At 35.0% G+C, this 18,554-nt stretch overlaps 1 protein-coding gene and 1 long non-coding RNA gene across 6 annotated transcripts in view; one reads left to right on the top strand and one right to left on the bottom strand.

Annotated features, from left to right (window-relative positions):
* g (adaptor-related protein complex 3, delta 1 subunit-like garnet) overlaps window positions 1-18,050 on the top strand; it is a 28,910-nt gene extending 10,860 nt beyond the window's left edge. For 4 of the 5 annotated variants that reach the window (XM_087355615.1, XM_087355613.1, XM_087355616.1 and 1 more), the window contains 15 exons: window positions 829-1,053; window positions 2,134-2,296; window positions 3,841-4,058; window positions 5,075-5,249; window positions 5,847-6,006; window positions 6,372-6,458; window positions 7,118-7,283; window positions 7,791-7,986; window positions 8,551-8,695; window positions 10,188-10,378; window positions 11,368-11,505; window positions 12,444-12,581; window positions 13,004-13,180; window positions 14,387-14,500; window positions 16,404-18,050. In XM_087355615.1, the coding sequence (XP_087211741.1) occupies window positions 829-1,053; window positions 2,134-2,296; window positions 3,841-4,058; window positions 5,075-5,249; window positions 5,847-6,006; window positions 6,372-6,458; window positions 7,118-7,283; window positions 7,791-7,986; window positions 8,551-8,695; window positions 10,188-10,378; window positions 11,368-11,505; window positions 12,444-12,581; window positions 13,004-13,180; window positions 14,387-14,500; window positions 16,404-16,535 (2,425 nt within the window). In that variant the 3' untranslated portion in view covers window positions 16,536-18,050. The remainder of the gene's footprint in view (window positions 1-828; window positions 1,054-2,133; window positions 2,297-3,840; window positions 4,059-5,074; window positions 5,250-5,846; window positions 6,007-6,371; window positions 6,459-7,117; window positions 7,284-7,790; window positions 7,987-8,550; window positions 8,696-10,187; window positions 10,379-11,367; window positions 11,506-12,443; window positions 12,582-13,003; window positions 13,181-14,386; window positions 14,501-16,403) is intronic. The other variant, XM_087355614.1, reaches the window with a different exon arrangement.
* LOC147872633 (uncharacterized) overlaps window positions 1-18,554 on the bottom strand; it is a 421,094-nt gene that overhangs the window by 71,982 nt on the left and 330,558 nt on the right. The gene's annotated exons all lie outside the window — the stretch shown is intronic.

Genomic DNA, 18,554 nt, shown 5'->3' with positions numbered 1-18,554 from the left:
TTTAGCTGCAGGGACAGAAGAAAACAATTAAATGCCTCAGGATAGCTGAATGGAAAGACAACACAAACTAGTTAGAAGACTACAATTTGATACAACCATTGCCTGTAGATTTTATGATGAGTATGAATGCTGAAGAGTCCTGCGCCATAGCCGCACGATCTGAGGTATCATGCTTCAGACCGGTGATACGGAATGCGCGCTGGTTTGAGTCTTGGGGAAAGAAATTTCTCATGAGATTTTTGACCGGTGTATGCGACCGGTGCCAACCCAACATTGTGAGGAAATTGAGGAGCTACAATGGGTAGCATAATCCAGTCATGAAAACTAGCAATGGCTGGGGGTTCGTCGTGCTGACCACACATCACCCTATATCTGGTTGGATGATCATTCACCTCTTCTTAGGCATGTGAACGTGAGGCCAGCAGCCAGCTAGTCGGCTTTGGCTCTCAGAGGGCTGTTACGCCACAGATTATTTATGAATGCTGGATGTTATATTACTTTTGATTTAGTGAAAGCTATTACATTTGATTCAGAATCATCTGTAGTTTATTTTTTTATATTCTACCATTCATTTTACTTAGCAACAAAATAATGTCATCTGTTATCTGTACCCATATCACAGAGAACGGTTTTTCATGTATTCTTGGTACCATATACCCTATTACCTGTACTTTGTTAATAGTGAAAGAACTGTGAAGAATTGGTCCTGTATTATAGGATTTATGAAAGTAAGCTTAGGAAGATCAGTTAAGACATTTTAAAATGTTTTGTATCATGTAATTGTTTCTAGCTAGATGATTATGAATGTAACAAACAATTTTGTTTCAGGTATGTGAGTGTGTTGGTAGATTTGACACGCATGGAAGGTAGTCAGCATGGATTACTTGTAGCTTCTCAGATGCTGGATGTTGCAACACGAGTACAAGCCATCAGACCATTTGCTGTCCAGCAGATGGCTCTCCTTATAGACAATGCACATTTATTAACAGCTCAGAGTTCTACAATGTCACAAGTTCTGTATGCAGCGGCGTGGATAACTGGAGAGTTCTCTCAGTAAGTGTGTTTATACAGTAAATTGTCAATAAACATTAATAAAGGTAACAAAATTTTAATTTTCACACACAAAATCACCATATATAGCGTTTTGTGTAAGTGGGAATTTGTCTTATAAAATTCATATTAACATCTTTTTTATAGTTGTGTCCCCAGGGCACAATTTTTGTTGGCGTAAGGAGAACAAAGTTTTCTATATGTCTGTATAAAATGTTGAACTTTACTATTGTGATGTATGATTCCCATGTTGTGTTCCTTCATGTGTAATGGAGATGTGCATAACAAAGAAAGAAAGAATAAATGAATTAAAGGAAGGAGGCAGAGGAACATGAAAATGGAATTCCTATATTCAATAACTTCACAGAAATAAAGTATGACTTCAATTAAGTACAAACTCAGCTGCTGTCACCATGAAACAAATTACTGAATAATCAGCAATTTCTAAGTTATAAACTCTGAATTCCATGCTTGCATATTTACATTGCTTTTCTGATGAACACTGTGCCTCTAAACCTAGAAGCACGCAATAAAATGTATTCTGAACCCATTGTGAATCATGTTCTGTATTCACTGCTGTATCATCACCTCTGAATTACCATGTTCAAATGTAGGTACGTAATGAGTGGTAACATCTTAACATATGTTGTCCATTGACCCATATAAAATGGAAATAAGTTTATAAGAAGAATAGTACATGTTATTGACATGTCTGTCTTGTTCACTGTCAGTTTGCAACATCTGTCACACCTTCACCAGTGAGTCTCTTTGCCATCGAAGAATTTATAGTTAATTGTAATAGCAATCTAAGGAGCTGAGGAAGTATGTTAAGGAATATAAAAATTAATACCTGGACAGAAAAATCTTGGAATAGTGCAATTATACAAAATACTTATTTTTGTGATATTTGAGTTTCTTGTGGCGATGAGTGTAGAGATGACTTATGTTGTTGTCCTTTGAAATTTCTGTGACATGTACCAGAATGTAGGGCAACATCCCAGAAGATGATCACCTTCGGTGTTTTGGAACTCTATCATTCTTTTAATACTCATTTTAATTTTCTGAATCCTGTCCTGCTTGCAGGTATCTGTCAGACCCTCAGTCAACACTTGAGGCCATGTTGCGTGGACGTGTGTTTGCCTTACCAGGACATATTCAGGCTGTTTATGTTCAGAACATTCTCAAACTGTTTGCTAACATTCTTAGTCATACTGAGGAGGATGAATATATTGAGAGGATCAATAAGGTAATTGTATAAATTATTCTCATGTAAAATGTTAAAAAATGTGCATTAAGTAAATTATTTTTAAGCAAGGTGGGTAACTGGCATGTTGTTAACCTTTCCAGAACAGATTTTACATGAGTCATTATAATGTAATGTATCTGATATACCACCAGTGTTAATAGTTGTATGTCATCAGTAGATATATTCTTAACCACTATTATTCTCTTTTAGTTAGGTATTAAAAATTTCCTATTCATGAATACCCGCATATCATGTAGAGCTGACAAAGTTAACCTTTTTTTGACAGTGAGTCAAGGTTTTCATGAGACAGCGACTTCTCATTGAACATATACAACTCAGATGAAAAAATTGTGACTTGGTCCTTGTAAGTTTAATGGAAGTATGTAATCTGTGTGATGGAAAGAAAAAATATTATAGAAAGATGAGCCATCTCAGATTCACACACTGGGTTGTTGTTGTTCTTCTTCTTCTGCTTTACGGTCCTTATTCGGTCCATGGCCTCCTCAATTCTCCTTTTCCATTCGGTCCTCTGTTAGGTCCATCTGTCCGAGGCTTTGATTGAGGTTTCGAAACATCTTCCTTTTTACGGTGCAAGGTTGTTAGCCTTGCGACCAACCCCCAACCAGGGTTCCTGTCTTAGTCTGACCTCTCCCCCTCGACCAATCTGGCTAGGGAGGCCCTACCAGTAGATATTCTACCGCCAGCATAGCTCTTGGGATCACTGAGGTACTCAAGCCCCACCACTACGACAAGGTGCGGGTACCATTAAGTGGGGACTGGGTACTTAGCAGAACAAATTACAGTTGTAAGGAAGTACAAACTCACCTGCTTGTGGCATGATATGTTGGGAAAAGAGGAAGCCCTTGTAGGATTTGAGGTGGCAGCAAGTCTGAAGATGGTTGTCTTCTGGGTTGTTGTGCCGTGTAGTCTGGTAGAAATTTACTGACATTTCAGAGGGCCTTGCTGCCCTGCAGGGACCTCTGAAATGTCACTAAACTTCTACCAGACTACACGGTACAGCAACCAAGAAGGTAGCCATCTTCAGGAACTCCTTGACTTCAATTTAAGGAACATACTGTAACTTGTTGAATTTCAGTTTTTGAAACTTCAGGTTTGCTTCATGCAGCTAAAGCTTAAAGTTTTATGGGAGTTTGACACTTCTGGTTTCAAATGTAGTTTTTGCTTGGTTTCAGAATGATTGACCCCTGCTTCAGTGTTTGTAAATATTTTTAATTAATTACATCGGAGCAAATTAGAGCCCCCAAGAAACTCTGATTAATTTTGAATTCAGAAATTTGGTAAAGACTGGAATAAATGCAATTTGCATTTTGATTCCTTCCTTATTCTTAAGTGATGAATATAAAATTGTTTTACATTGTAATGCTATGGGACTATAATGATTAAAGGACAACAATTTGACTTCTTCATATTTTGTCTTATTTTTGTTTTTCATGAAGCAGAGGGAGATAGGAAACCAACATTTCCACTCTTTTTTATTAATTGATTTAGCGAATGGTACTGTATTGTAATGATTTTTATTGCAGTTGTGTGATCTGATAGCAGAGAACTTGCCACAATTTGTGTCAAGTGCAGATCTTGAAGTCCAAGAACGAGCTAGCTCAGCTTTGCAACTTCTGCGGTACCTACAAAAACAAGTCAACAAAGGTGAACTGGGATTAGCAACAGAAATGGCAGCACTGTTTGTTGGAGAATTGAATCCTGTGGCTCCTAAGGCTCAAAAGAAAGTCCAAGTTCCAGAAGGGTGAGTCAATATATTGTATTTTATTACATGGTAGCTCCAAAAAGTTCCGGTGGCAGAAAAATTGAGCTATGTTGTGTCAACTGGACAGGTGCTAGCACATCATGTATGACCCTACACACAACAGAATTGTTGTCACTAGACTAACTGGCATGAAATAGTAGGTTTTGTCACCTGTAACAATTGTTCAGAGACAGGCTGCTGTATGCTACATTACTAATTCATGAAGATTTCTTTCTTCTGGGTTGTTGCGCTGTGAATATTCATCGCCCTGATGACGGAGGCTGTATGACCTCTGAAACGGTAAACATCGACCAGACTACACAGCGCAACAACCCAGAAGACAGAAATCTTCATACTCACTGCTGTGAAAACCTCAAATCTTACATTACTAACTCACTTATAATTCTCATGCATTCATCACATTTTTTCCTGCATTACCATTCGTCATTCAATGTGTTGTCAGATGCAGATGTGTCTTACAATCTTTACCAAGATTGATGTGACAACTACCAATTGAAATTCTTTCTCTGCACTTGTTTCTACCATTTGATAATGAGTACAGTGCACAGCCTCTTGCATGTCTCACATTGCCCTCATTCCATGATGTTCCAGGCCACCTGCTGTGCAGTTCCTGTACCACAGATTCACAACAATCCTTGAAAAGACATCAAGAACTTTGAAATATTCTTATTTTCATATCTCCATTAACTAACCACTTCAAAAATTAAAAGCATTTGCTTTACACACATTAATTGCTTTAAGCTTAGTGCCATATTGTGATATACTTAATTAAAAGTTAGGAGACAGACTTGAAAATTATGTATTTCATTTATTTTTAGGTATTACTGGTTCCTATTAGAAAGAGAATTTTTTCCAGAATTCTCTTTATATTGAATGTTTGCAAGTTAGACATGATTGGGATTGGAATATATTACACTTAAAATTTATTCCTTGCATAATTCCTAGGTTTAGTTGCATCTGAAGATAGGTAATTGTAAGTTTGTTTTGTTTTATAGGCTGGATCTTGATTTATGGATTAATGACCCTCCATCCGAGAGTTCAGAGGATGAGGATATTCCTGGTATTGGAGCAGTGGACATATTTGTTAAGACTGACAAGTTGACGGATGGAATGTACAATGCAGATAACTACAACAAACAGCCTGAGTTAACAGAGGAAGAACTGGAGAAGGTAAATTCTTCGGCTGAATCAGTTGCATAGTGTACTATTTAGAATACAAATAATATCTTTAAATTGAATGTCAGATTGAGAAATGTTCAAAATTCATAAAAATTTATTTTGTATATAACTTCCTGTGTAAAGATGTTGGTTAAGTTCTGTACAATGAAATTACATTTGATGTAAATCCAATACAATGTAAAATTCAATATATTTTGTGAAATATTTTGAAAATAGTAATTTATTATTCAAATATTTTGTATTACATAAATTTGTGCTGTACTCAATGTGAAATGGTGCAAGTACCGTTAAAGAATGCAAAGAGGAATCTTGAATTCACATATTTTCACGCTCAGCAGAATGATTACAGTTGCAAAGTCTGAGATCAGTTTGAAATTTGAGAATTTGAAGCCACAATTCTGACACTTTTTTGCACATTCTTAGCATTTAATATTCAGCTACTCTTGTAAGACTTAGTAACTGAAGAAATTTAAAATATATTAAGTTAATGAGTTTGTTAAATTTTAGTTATGAAAGGATATGGAAAATATTCCATTTACATGTACTCTTTTATTCATTATGTTTTAATTATTATGATCAATATTGTAGCGCCGAGAGGTACGCAAGATGGAGCAGGCAAACAACCCCCACTATTTGAAGACATCTAATGATCACAAAACAAACAACAGGCTCAGCAGCACTGTAATAGACAACTTTGCAGAGGTTCCCATTGCAGAGATAGATCTGCCCGTCCCACTTAAGATTCCAGGTAATACTAATTGTTACAATATGGTTATTTTATTTTTGGATGATGTCAGTTTATAGTGGATCCTTTACTTAATTTTTGTTGCATTGTATTGTAGTTTGTTTTTATTAACATTAAAGTACTGTTTATGTAATATAGGCTACTTAAAAAGTTACTTAACAAGGTCAAAACATTTAAGCATTGTGTTTATTCAAATCATGAACATGAAATCTGTACCATGTACAATAATTTTTTATTCCTTCTTTATTTTTGAAGTTATAGCATGTTTGGAGCTCCATAATTTATACCCAGTGTTCAGTAAAGTTTTTTTCTGATTATATGATTCTTCAGTATTAAATATGTAGACCTTTTTAATTCTTGTATTTTAGGTATTGCTTCATCTGACAGTTACCTCAGTTTGGACCGGTCTGCCGAGAAGCGGCACAAAAAGAAGAAATGGCGAAAGGGAAAGAAAGGTACATTGAAAAATCAACATGCACACACACAAAAATAAGTAAAAATCAGTAGAAGTAGACAAAAATGGAAAGATGAGATTTTAGGTTTTAATAGCAATGAATATGAAGATGATGTGCTATATAGTCTGTTAGTCATGTAGTCGGAGTGATCACCCTGATGACAGAAGCAGTAAAGTCATCCAAAATGTCTGTCACTGTATCAGACTACATGGCACAACATTCCAAAACACAGCCATCACCAACATCGTAAGTATGTACTCTGTTAAAGTACACAGTTTAAAAAAGAATTCCATGTGATTTTGAATCTTTCACTGGTCTTTTTATTTATTTATTACGGATATTTATCTGTTATTGACAGATGTCAAGCCGTAGAGATATGCTGCATGGTATAAATTTTCTTCATGATACTAATAAGAAGTAAAAATTTTACATTGTATGGAGGCTCAGATATTGCTGTCTCTCCTTAAATGTATACAATATTTAAATATATCTGAAATAGGCATTGCAGATTTTATTCAAATATCTAGATTAAACAAGCAGGTGGACAGATACTGTTTCCATTATGATTTAATTTCATGCAGAATGCAAAACAAAAGTGCCTGAAGTTGAAGAAATGGTTATAAAACCTCAGACTTCTGCATGTATTTATTTTCTCCAAGGTAAAGTGGCTACAAGTGAAGAGGAAGAGGAGAGTGTTGTGCCTGTCCACATGGTGAATACGGACATTGGAGAAATGCCTGAGGGAGCAGAGGTGTCTGATGGGGAAGAGCCTGATTCTCGGCCAAATGATGACCCTCATAAAGCATTGGATATCAATTTAGACGAGTATGTTTTGCATAGAATGGTTTTAACAATTTCAGTTTCATGTCTAAATAGTTACAGAGAAGATAAGACATTCACTGTGAATGCAACATTTTAGTACATAAAATAAAGTTGTAAACTATTTAACTAAAAACATAATTCCAGTTATAAAATATAACTACAATTTGTATGCATGTCAAAAGTATTAGTATATGCTAGTGCTATCCTACATTTAAATTTCTTAATCACCAAAATTACCTTTGCACAGAATTTGTTGGGTTAATGGTGTGTTTTTAAAATATAATGCATTGATAAAAGTTTGCAAGTAATTATAATATGAGGAGAGGCAGGAATATTGAAATAATTACTTTTCAAGAAGTAGACAGATTTTTTCAGTTAGTCTCCTGTCCTTTAAAACACAAAATAAGTGAGCATTTGTAATAATCACATAGATTTGCTGATATTTTAAATTTATAAAACTGGATATTTATTTTTTTATTGTTATTACTGGATACTTTCTTTACTTTGTAGGCCTCTGCGAGATGAGGAAAAACTTCCAGTTCTGACACACCGAATTGCTGAGTCACCACCCGTGGCTTCAGAAGAACAACGTGGTGGAGAGACAAAGAAACACCACCGCCACAAAGACAAGAGTCGAAGCAAGGACAAGCAAAAGAAGTATAAGAACAAATTAAGAGAGCATCAGAGCAGCAAGAGTAGTCAAAAGGTGAACATTGTAAAATGTAACTAAAATATTTATCATCAGGATGTGTAGTTTGTTTATTGTTGGCAAAGAACAACATTTAGTCATCATCCAGGAAGTTGTATTGAGTTTGGGTTAAAAGAAGACAATTTTGAATGCCTATTCCAAAGTGATGAGCAAATGTAATTTATTATTACTTTTAGACTATACAGAGCCATTTTTGTTTCTTGTAGAACATTATTAAGTATAAATAGCATATCATTTTACGCTGCTCTTGAGGTGGATCAGTTGTAGTTCGGTGCCATCTAATTTTCTCCGTCCCACTACTGTCACCACTGACAGTGTTTAATATCAGTAACAGAACATATTCATAAAATTGGATGTCTTGCATGCTGTTAAGGAAGAACTGATGCTTTCTGTTGTAGTTATGGTGTTAAATCATTAATTAACAAATGTCCTTAGAGAAAGAATTCACATTTGGTTCTCCTCCAGAGGTTGATTTTAATTATAGAACTCCTCTTCACAGCACAAGGGATTAGCTTGTAATTGTCCAATTTGGTTACATTAATAATTTTCTTTTATTTCCAGGCAGCAGAGAGTGTGGACTTATGGCTCAACGAGGATCCTCCAGATTACCATGCTGTGATATCAGAATTGAACCAGGAAGAAGCTTACACAATTAAAAATACAGAACTGAAATCTTCTAGAGAAAAGAAGAAGAAAACCAGAGATGGTGAGTTGACTTAATTAATTTCTTTGCTTTTTTACATTACAGTGAAACCTCTATCCATCGTTCCCGGAACTATCGTTTTCCCGGATGCATCGTCCGTTTTGTTCGGTCCCGAATACATCCCATATAAAATAATGTTACATTTTCCCGCTTCTATCGTTCCTCGAACTATCGTTTTATCGCATCGATCGTTCAAAAATCTTAGTCCCGGCCCACAATTTTCCCGCAATGATCGTTTCTGAGAAATTAAAATGCTGGGTTTTGAGATAAATTAATACCGAAAGACGCACAATGTTTTTGGAATACGCAGTAGCGGTAACCTGTTATGTCGCCCAACCAGCACATTCTTTTGGAATGAGGGTCAGCGGTGCAGGGGTGATATTGGAGTGAATGGCGGTGCTCATTGTCAGAAATTTTACGATTTTAATTAGGGTGCACTCATATTTCGTTCCAGCGATGCCAGATGGCATGTGCAGTGTGAATTTCTTCACAAATGCTTTTATTACAAGTACAAAGGAAAGGCTGGCGGCACTTTTCATTCTTCTGGTTCATCTCGTTTCCAGCGGTTCAGGGTCTTCTACAGCTACGTTTCGTTGAGTTCGGCAGTAATAGTATTTCCATTCTTCCTGTTATTGTCCGCAAAGGGGGTTGGAGTGGTGAGGAAGAGGGAGACGACGAATGCGAGCCCGAAGCTTTGCCGAGTTTTGCCGAAGCACACGCTGCATTGGCGAAAGTGAAGTCGTTCTTTTATGCGCTTAATATTAGTGAACGTGACGAGGAAAACACTTTGAACGTGGAAAGTGCTCTGTTTGGTCTAAAATGTAAAGTTTCGACAAACCAGTTGTCCACTAAAGACTTTTTTGGTAAAAAGAAGTAACTTTGAAAGAGAAACATTGTTTTTTTTAAATTTTTAATGCTTTCCCGCATCTATCGTTTTCCCGCATTCATCGTTTTTATTTCCCACCCCCGCCGAAAACGATGCATCAAGGTTTCACTGTAATTGCATTTGTTGTTAACATTTTCCTACTGGTTAATCTATATCTGTCAAAAGTTTATTATTATAATTTATAGTGAGATAATAGGTTTTTTGTGTGCGTGTGTGTGAAAGGAATTGTATTTCATAAATTTAGAATTTACTTAAATTCAGGAATATTTTTATTCATCTGTCATATGTTCTCTTATTGACTATTTCATTGACATTTGCCATCTGAAGTTCATCTGATTGTCATAATTATCAGATTAATGTATTCAGTTATATATTTTTTTGCTTGATTTTTTTCCTTCAAATTCTATATCTTATTTCTTGCTTTCTGTCGTGTTAGTATCCAAATAACAACTAGTTAATAAACAAGACGATGTATCAGAAATTGAAAATAAAATTGATTTATGTATGTCAATTTTTAAATAATGATTTTTGTATGGTAATGAAGTGTCTACTGAACCATCATGTTCTTGCTTGCTATGTTTTCTAATTTTGCTTTGTATTTTATATTAGGCAAGAGAGAGAAGAAGAAAGGTCAGGCAAAGTACAAGGAAGGTTATGAAGAAGCTGCTGGAATCTCAACACCCTCAAAGGAAGTTGTGGAAGATGCTGTTACTTCCGAGATAAACCACCTGGTATCAGTTGTGCAGCAGCCTCCCCTGTCAACCTATGTTAGGTTAGCAGGAGACAAAAATTTGCATCTGGTAAGTTGTTACTAACATTTTATAGACTCATACACAGGGGGAGGTTGGTAAGATTTACCAATGTGACATATGCTAATATGCATTTCATACATAAATGTTGTACTGAAAGCAACAGTTTCAGCAAGGGTATACCAGAATTAGTATCAAAAATGGAAGCAACTTTCCTTCTGGTTTTGTACACCACCATCTCAGGGAAGTGTTTTTGTTCATACTGCAGACGCACGTTAACCATGGTAGGTGCCACTTGTTGGATGAAGAGGATGTTATTTTCTGTACATGTTAATGAATCAGCAAGCACTCATCATATTTACATCTCAAACTGGCCTGTTTCAGATAGCTGTGTTCTTTCTTGTAGTGCTGTATAGTTCATTGTTTCAGAGGTACTTGATGCCCTAATCATCAGGGTAATCAGTGTAATTATATGTATTTTGATAACAGGAAGTTAATAGGGATGACAGAAACTTGTTTATACATATTTCAAAGAACCTTAATTTTTAGAATGAAAACTTAATGTTTTGCCTTACATTTCAGACAAATATTATTTAGGAAGGGCTTGCAGGCTTTTGGTCTATTTTGGAAACTTACGTATCAGTGTAATGGTAAAGGCAGACCTATTATTATAGCTATATTGGAATAATCCATAATATTCAGATAGAAGTACAATTTTCACATCAGTAAGTTAAATTTTCAGGAAGAGTGTTTGATTATAATTCTTTGTGATAGAGTGACAAGTCCTCCCCCCAGTTATACATGCTTTTCTTTTCTGAAAACATAAATGTGGTATTTGAAACAAGTCAAAAGGTATGTTTTAAGGAACATCAGTGTTCCATTAGTCAAATGGATGCTTGTAAATATTTTACATGTCTTAATGATTATTATTACATATTACTCTTCTCTAATAGCAAGATAGCTGTTTTATCTGCATTTCCTTGGTAAATTAAAACAATATTCACCTTCACAGCTTGTAATTTCTTATTTTCCTTTTGCAGATGTATGAGACAAGACTTCTACCGCATGAGATTGATCAGATTGTAATTTCCTTCCTGCTGACAAATCAAAGCTCTTCTCTCATTAAGGAAGTGGTTTTCAGCATGTGTGATACTCCAGCTGTGAGCTTGCTGAGAGCTGTATGTACTCTGCTTGACTTCTTTGAATTTTCTTGTGTCTGATATCAAATAAAATTAAAATGGCACAGGTTAAGAGTAGCTTTTATGTTGACATTTCAGGTTACCATATCAGCATGTATGAAGATGGCTGTCTTCTGGGTTATTAGTGTGACAGAAGTTGACTGACATGTCAGAGGTACTTGCTGCCTCCATTATCAGAGTGCATGGCACAGCAGCCCAGAAGACTGCCATTTCTATCTTTTATGTCATTTACATTACATGTATGTAATGTAGGTTGAGTGGTAATAATTTAGTGGACTCTTATTCAGTGCCACACAGAATGTCATAGAACAATGCTGAGAGTGAAAAGTCACTGACACGACTTATTGTAACCTTAACTCTTGTTTCGTAATGATCCATATCTGCACAAAGAGACCTAGCAAGCTGTTGCATACTTTTTTGATTTGGATAGCAGTGTATCAAAACATATTAAATTGTCCTTCTGGACTTTGTCCATTTTCCAATATACAAATTAGAAAAATACAATGTTTTGGAAGTTGGATTTTGTCTGTGAACAGGTAAGAAAGGGAGTGAGGACAAAAAAAAACTATCTGCAGGGCCTCCTGGTTGTGCTAGCCAGAAACCTGAGATCTCAGTCCAGGTTTAAAAATAGTTTGTTGTCTTGCAGTGGAGATCTGATCATCATGAAATTTGACTTGCCTTGCAAATGGATTGTGTTATAAATGATAAAACCACAGTGATTGATACATTCTACATTCTTATTTGAAATGAGTCATATGCACATCACAGCAGACATGCCTTTTGTCTGTCTGAATGCCAGGTATAAAAATTTGCATTCTGTAAATTGGGCTTACATCCATAATTGTTAAAACTCTTGAATTATACATTTTCCATCTTCTCATGCCTCATAGGTCAAGAAGCTTATTTTGTGCTTTCAGAACAGAGACAATCAGTTTGGGATCAAGATGCAATTCCAACTCCCAGCTAGGTCTAATAGCGAGGCTCAGCTTGCCTTCCGTGTGGCAGATGTGACATTCCCACATAAAGTGAGGGGGACTGTCACTTATATGGTCCAGGTGAGGTCATAGAATTGTAGGAAAATATACTATGTTAACAGAATATAAGGTGAGAATTTGCAACATTAATGTTATCTTTTCAGTAAGTTTGTACCTGTTAAAAAAGGAGATGTTCTTAAAAAGGGACTGCAGTATTGCCAAGATAAGCTTCTCATTCTTTTTATTAATAAAAATTGTTTTGACTTGATATGGCCATAAAACAGGCCATTAGTAACAGAAACTAGTTGGATCAGATTCTATAGCATTAGTATTTTCCTTGTCACTTCTAGTATGTATGTGTTCTAGGTTCAAGGTTTTTTAACAAATTGAGAAGACTGTTAGATTAGTGGAAAACTGAATAACAACAAAATATTGAATGTATACACGCACACACACTCTCTCTCTCTCTCTTTTCTTCGCTATATGAGTGTTTCTTTTTTCAGACTGCTGATGAGTCATCCACACATGAGAAACTTGACTTCTGGTTAAGTTTACCGTGTTCAACTTTCATGATTGGTAGATTGTCACATCGTGATACTGTTACTGATCTGCTGTCTAGTGGCCAACTAACAAAACGGAGGTCCATGCTCCTTGATAATATTCCAGGAGAATTTTCACAGGTTTGTCTTCTATCTGCTAATCCACAAAAATTTTGGCAGGTAGTAAATTGATAGAAAATGCAATTTTAGTTGAAGTTTGTGAAAGTATTGAGTTTTTTAAAACAGTATTATGTAATCCAAGTTTTTTGTACATAAAATGATGAATCTTTCTTCCAACTGCTTCCCAATCATTTGCTTGATGTGAATGTGGCAGTGTTTGTTTTTAATATGATAGATCATTAAATTTGGAATTACAACTCTGTCTAGCTGCGTTATAAACTTTTGCCAATGCGAAATATTGAAATGAGGGAAAAGCGAGTCACAAAATAATTTCCACAGATTTTTCCTTGTTTGTGGAGATACAGTATTTGTGGCTTATGCCTTCAGGTATGGTCTTTGACCATCTTGACCTCTACTTGCCTGGATGATAATGAAAATAATGATGATGGCTGGTAGCATGCAAATTATGGTATCTGATCTCTGGTGATGGTCTGGTATGGCTGACAAACACAGAGTTATGATTATCTGTCTAATAATGTATACATATTACTTACAATGCACTCATCCTTGAGCCATGTGCAGGTCATGCACCAATAATGTGTAATATCTGGTTTGCATGTTTGAAATTCCATTATATCAAAGACCTTTCACTGCTCTGAATAAATTACACAGATTTCTCAATTTATAAATCAGGGGTCCAGAACATTTTAGTAGCGTATTCAAAGCATATGTTTAAATGCAGTTGAAAAATGGTACAGTTCCTTTGTTATTTTACCAGGAAGATGAACACATTCCAACTGTACTGACAAAACTTCACAACAGATCTGATTTACAGGCAATATATGTATATATAAATTTGATAGCAGTGCTTATATGAGCAGTTTCTTTTTCATAAGTTGTAGTGCTGTCTGTTGGAAGTTTACCAACTTTCCACAGGTCCTTGCTGCCTCCACCATTGGGACAATGAGGGACTTGGTCCAATTTATCATGTAGAAATGGTCTTGGACGGTTTTAAATTCATGTAAATATGTCGAGAGCTTGGTGTTATATTGTATTTGCAATATTTCCATTGTTATTTGGCATTTTTGATTTAAACCTTTAATGCAACATAAAGTTTACGCATCTATAAATGTAGTTTACTTAGATCCTGGATCTGAGGAAAGTGTATAATGCCAAAAATCTTGAGGTTTATTCTGAATGGTGTGGAAGCTAATAAAATTGTTTTAGATATTGGCACAAGTGTGTTTCCACTGCCACTTCATGCTTGTGGAGCAGATTGATGAGACTGCATCCCTGTACAGCCGCTCCATTCAAGACCACCACATCTGTCTTCTGATTAAGGTAATCATCAAGCACTTTTTAATTCATAGAAGCTGTTTCTATATTTTACTTCTAGTTTTGTTTCTTATTTTGGGATAATTCAACTCATTGTATTTTTCAGAAAGTAAGTTTTTTTTATATAGTTGAGAAACCCAGCACCACCTTGAATTCAACCCTAAAGTAATTTACCATTAACCATGTAATTCCAGGGGGTGCATTATATGTCTGTTTTACATGGAAGATTCTTTGGCACACCACAAAACCTCTCTCTTATGAGTATACAATGAGGACCTTTGGGTCCCATGTATTTATATGTACATTTATTTAACAAAAATAAATGCTTAAGATATGAAGCGTACTCTGTGTCAAGTGTATCAAGTTATTTTACTATGAAGCTCTATCTTTTTATTACAAATACAGTATGCAGTTTATCATCTGAGCTGAAACAAATGACATCCTGCTTCAGAAGTTTATATGTGCTGGGCTTGTGCATGCTTGTAGTAAACTCTCTAGCATATAACCAATGAATAGCACTTCACAGAAATTTCAGTTGAATACTAATCTCTGGGGGGGAGGGGGGGGTATTTTTATAAAATAAGGTTTAAGAAAAATGTTGAGGACTCGTGAGAACACATTTTTATACATATTCTGTCACCTGTACAACGATTCCAAAATATGTCACAATGGATGTATGTAATCACAACTACTTTTATGAATAATACAGAAAATAGTAATCTAATTTAGGTGTTTCCAGTTTTACTCCATTCTTGGGATTTCATTTTTCTGTATAACCTGAGTTAACTGAGTATTGAAATGTTTTTATGCATTCAGTGATTAAAGCTTGCTACATAATTAGAAAATGTTATTAACCCCTTTACAAGTATGGCATAATTTTGCTTGTGGACCGTTATGTGGTAGACACTTTACTTTGAATGTCATCTTAATGTTCGTGTATTGTTATTATTTTATAATTTAATAATCTTTAACAAATTCTTCCTACAGCAGGGACCCCCATGTGGAAGGCAGTAACATTCTGTTTCTGTAGTCTACAGTTTCAATTTTAAAAATCTTAATATTTTGGAAATTGGAGGTTGTTAAATATAATTTTGTAGCAAGTACTGAGGGAATGAGATAATATTAGAATGAAAAGCTCTGTTATCAGTGGATAGTAACAGATTTGATTATTGAATATGTATGGTGTTTAAAAGTGGCAAGATTTTTAATTATTTGATGCTGGAAAGTGGTTGTGTTGATCACCAACTGTTTCTGTAACTATTAATTTTAACTTCCATCACATTAAATGCCTTTTATCATCAAAATATTCTATTTATGTTTTTGAAGGAAGCACCTAGAAAGTAATGCAGTTTCTGTTACTCTTTGTTTAGTGAAAATTACCAGTGTATTGGAAAATTAGTTTATGATTACTAAAAACAGAAAGTTTGTTTAAAAAGCCACAGCCTGCTGTTGGACTTGACCCTGAATCAGTTATATCCATCTCCTATCCTCACAACCCATTTTCATAAACAGTCTTCATGGTATCTTCCAGATTATCATTTTACAGGTTTGACTGTCAATTTTTTTATACATTTTGCCTCCTTCATCTGAACTACTTGTTTTGCATGTCATAATCTCCTTTCTTTGATTTCACTATTTTAAGAATGCTAGGTAACACTGAAAATGTATGTAGCTTACTTTATAATGAAAAGGAAACTTATTACTGTATAATAATTTTTCTTTTCCATTTTTGTCCACTTGATTTTGAAAAGTTGTTTTATTTATGGATAAGTATGATAATTGTTTTTAAATGATAAGAACAGATTATCTGACAGTTATTTAAATGGATTACAAATTAAAGTATTAATAAGTTTATATATGAGGTATTTGATTTGGGTTAATGTTTCAAACTGTTGGTGATTTGTTATAGTCTGGAAACAGTGGCAGTGATGTTCAGGTCTCCTTTGAAGGAAAGAGCAATTGCGACATGCTTCTCACTAACATTCTGTCTGAGATTGAGACACTCCTCCGCCCTTCAGAACCACTGGAATCATCAACATAACTTCAGTCCACATGTGAAAGTGGTTGCAGTTCTCAGATCCCATTGTATTTATTTGTGTCCCATTTGGTAGAAGAAACATTTGGATTACAGACATTTCCTGTCATTATTACCAGTAATGTATGTATGATTTGTTGATTGGTTATTTTTCAATGTATTTTGAAATGCTGTACCAGTATACTAAGTTGTGGAATGCTGATTCTGCTCTAACATAATTAAGTGAAAGCATACTGTATTAATTTTACATTGTCTGAATCTTATATGAAGCCCAAACTGCATTTGTTTCTGAAGACTGGGAAACCTTGAAGACTTAAGTTTATATCAGTTAAATTAATGCCAGTGAGAAAATGTTAATGCCTTGTTTGGCATTTAAATGGCCTACTGCTTAGCTTATTCTTAAATGTCTAGTGATACCCCTTTCCTGGCATTTTTTCATGTCAGTGTTTGTGTTTATTTGCCAAGGCATTTAAGTTGTATGATTCATAAGGCAGTTCCTTGAAAGTTTAGTAGCTAACATTCTTGTGCCCTCTTGATGACATCTTTAAATACAAAAGGTAGAACATTTAAAAATGATAATGAGTTGATCTCAATGTTGCTCAGAATGGATGGCATCTTGCCTTACGAATCAGTCTTGATATTCCAGTGCAAGAATTTGATGAAACTTGAAGACATTATCATAAAGCATTGTTAAAACATTCATGTGTTTAAAATAAATAAGAGTGTGTAGTGCATAGGAGGTAATTGCAGGGAAGTTTTAACTTTTTAAGATGGCTGTCTTTTGGGATCTTGTGCCATGTAGTCTGGTAGATATTGACCAACATTTCAGAGGAACTTTCTGGTGCGATGATGATGGAGACGGTAAGCTCCTCAGAAGTGCCAGATAGTATCTGTTTGACTACACTTTGCAACATCTTGTAAGACAGCCATCTTCATACTTGTAACTGTGCATTAATAGCTGGCGGCAGAAGAAAAAACTGGGAATTTATATGTGTATATTTTTGAAAAGTAAAATAAATTTAATTCCAGGCAGAATAACATTTTCATACAATTACGTTTAAAAAAAAGTACATAGAAGTTTTTTTTACATAACAGTGTCAAAAATGTTATCTGTTCTCATAGTATAAACCATATGGTTTAGAATGATAATTATTTGAAGATAGCACCAGAATAAATAGTTTCAGTCACTATAACTATCATGTTGGTAATTCATACTGGTCCATGCTTTGAAATAACTGAAATCACCCTTTGAGTTACTAACAAACTACTAGCTATTTTGAACAAATAAATTGAAGGCATGGTTATTACAATTTGTAGTAAATATTCTGTCTTTAGGTTAAAGAGTTAAAGTATAAGAGCAAATATTGACATTAAAAAAGAATGAAATTTGTTTCTTATTGTTGATACTCCAAAGTATGTAAACTAACAAGTTAATGTACCCCACCATTTGAATGCACTATTTTATTGAATACTATAAAATATGTTTTATATATACAGTATATTAAATATACTAGTATGTGAGACAGTTGTGTTCATCATCACAGCATATGATACCACAACACCAAGTAGTCAGTCATTAATGACCTCATGACAACTCTGTCAGTTAAAAGTTTCATTGCAAATGTAAAATAATAGATGTTATCATGAAGTATGGGTGCAGGACTTTTGATTCTAAATACTATTAAGGGTAATTCATAAATGATGGGGACTCTCCTGGAATACAGGCTGAGACACGTTGATAGCCACACAGTCACACTCCACATACTTTCAACTGATGTCATGTTGCCATCATTGTGGTAAGTTTATGGTGGATGCAGCACATCAGCCTTTTGGGATAGTGTACACCAACTCAGACACTGCTGCAAGTTGTAATTGGTAGGGAAGATGAAGATGTGATAATACTGCAGTGAATGACAGTTTGCTGTTGCCTCTTGGTGAAGTCACTTCACTATCAGGTTGTCCTTTGTGTCCCAGAGGACTGTGACCAACTGCTCGCCAGTCAAGGGAGCTGTCCGAGTATTTCCT

Source organism: Zootermopsis nevadensis, unplaced genomic scaffold, assembly GCF_977971745.1.
Source record: "Zootermopsis nevadensis isolate Lab colony 2312 unplaced genomic scaffold, Znev_1.0 Znev_ptg000025l, whole genome shotgun sequence".
NCBI lineage: Eukaryota > Metazoa > Arthropoda > Insecta > Blattodea > Termopsidae > Zootermopsis > Zootermopsis nevadensis.
The sequence above is the reverse complement of the archived record's forward strand: the minus strand, read 5'-3'. Positions and strand labels throughout refer to the sequence as shown.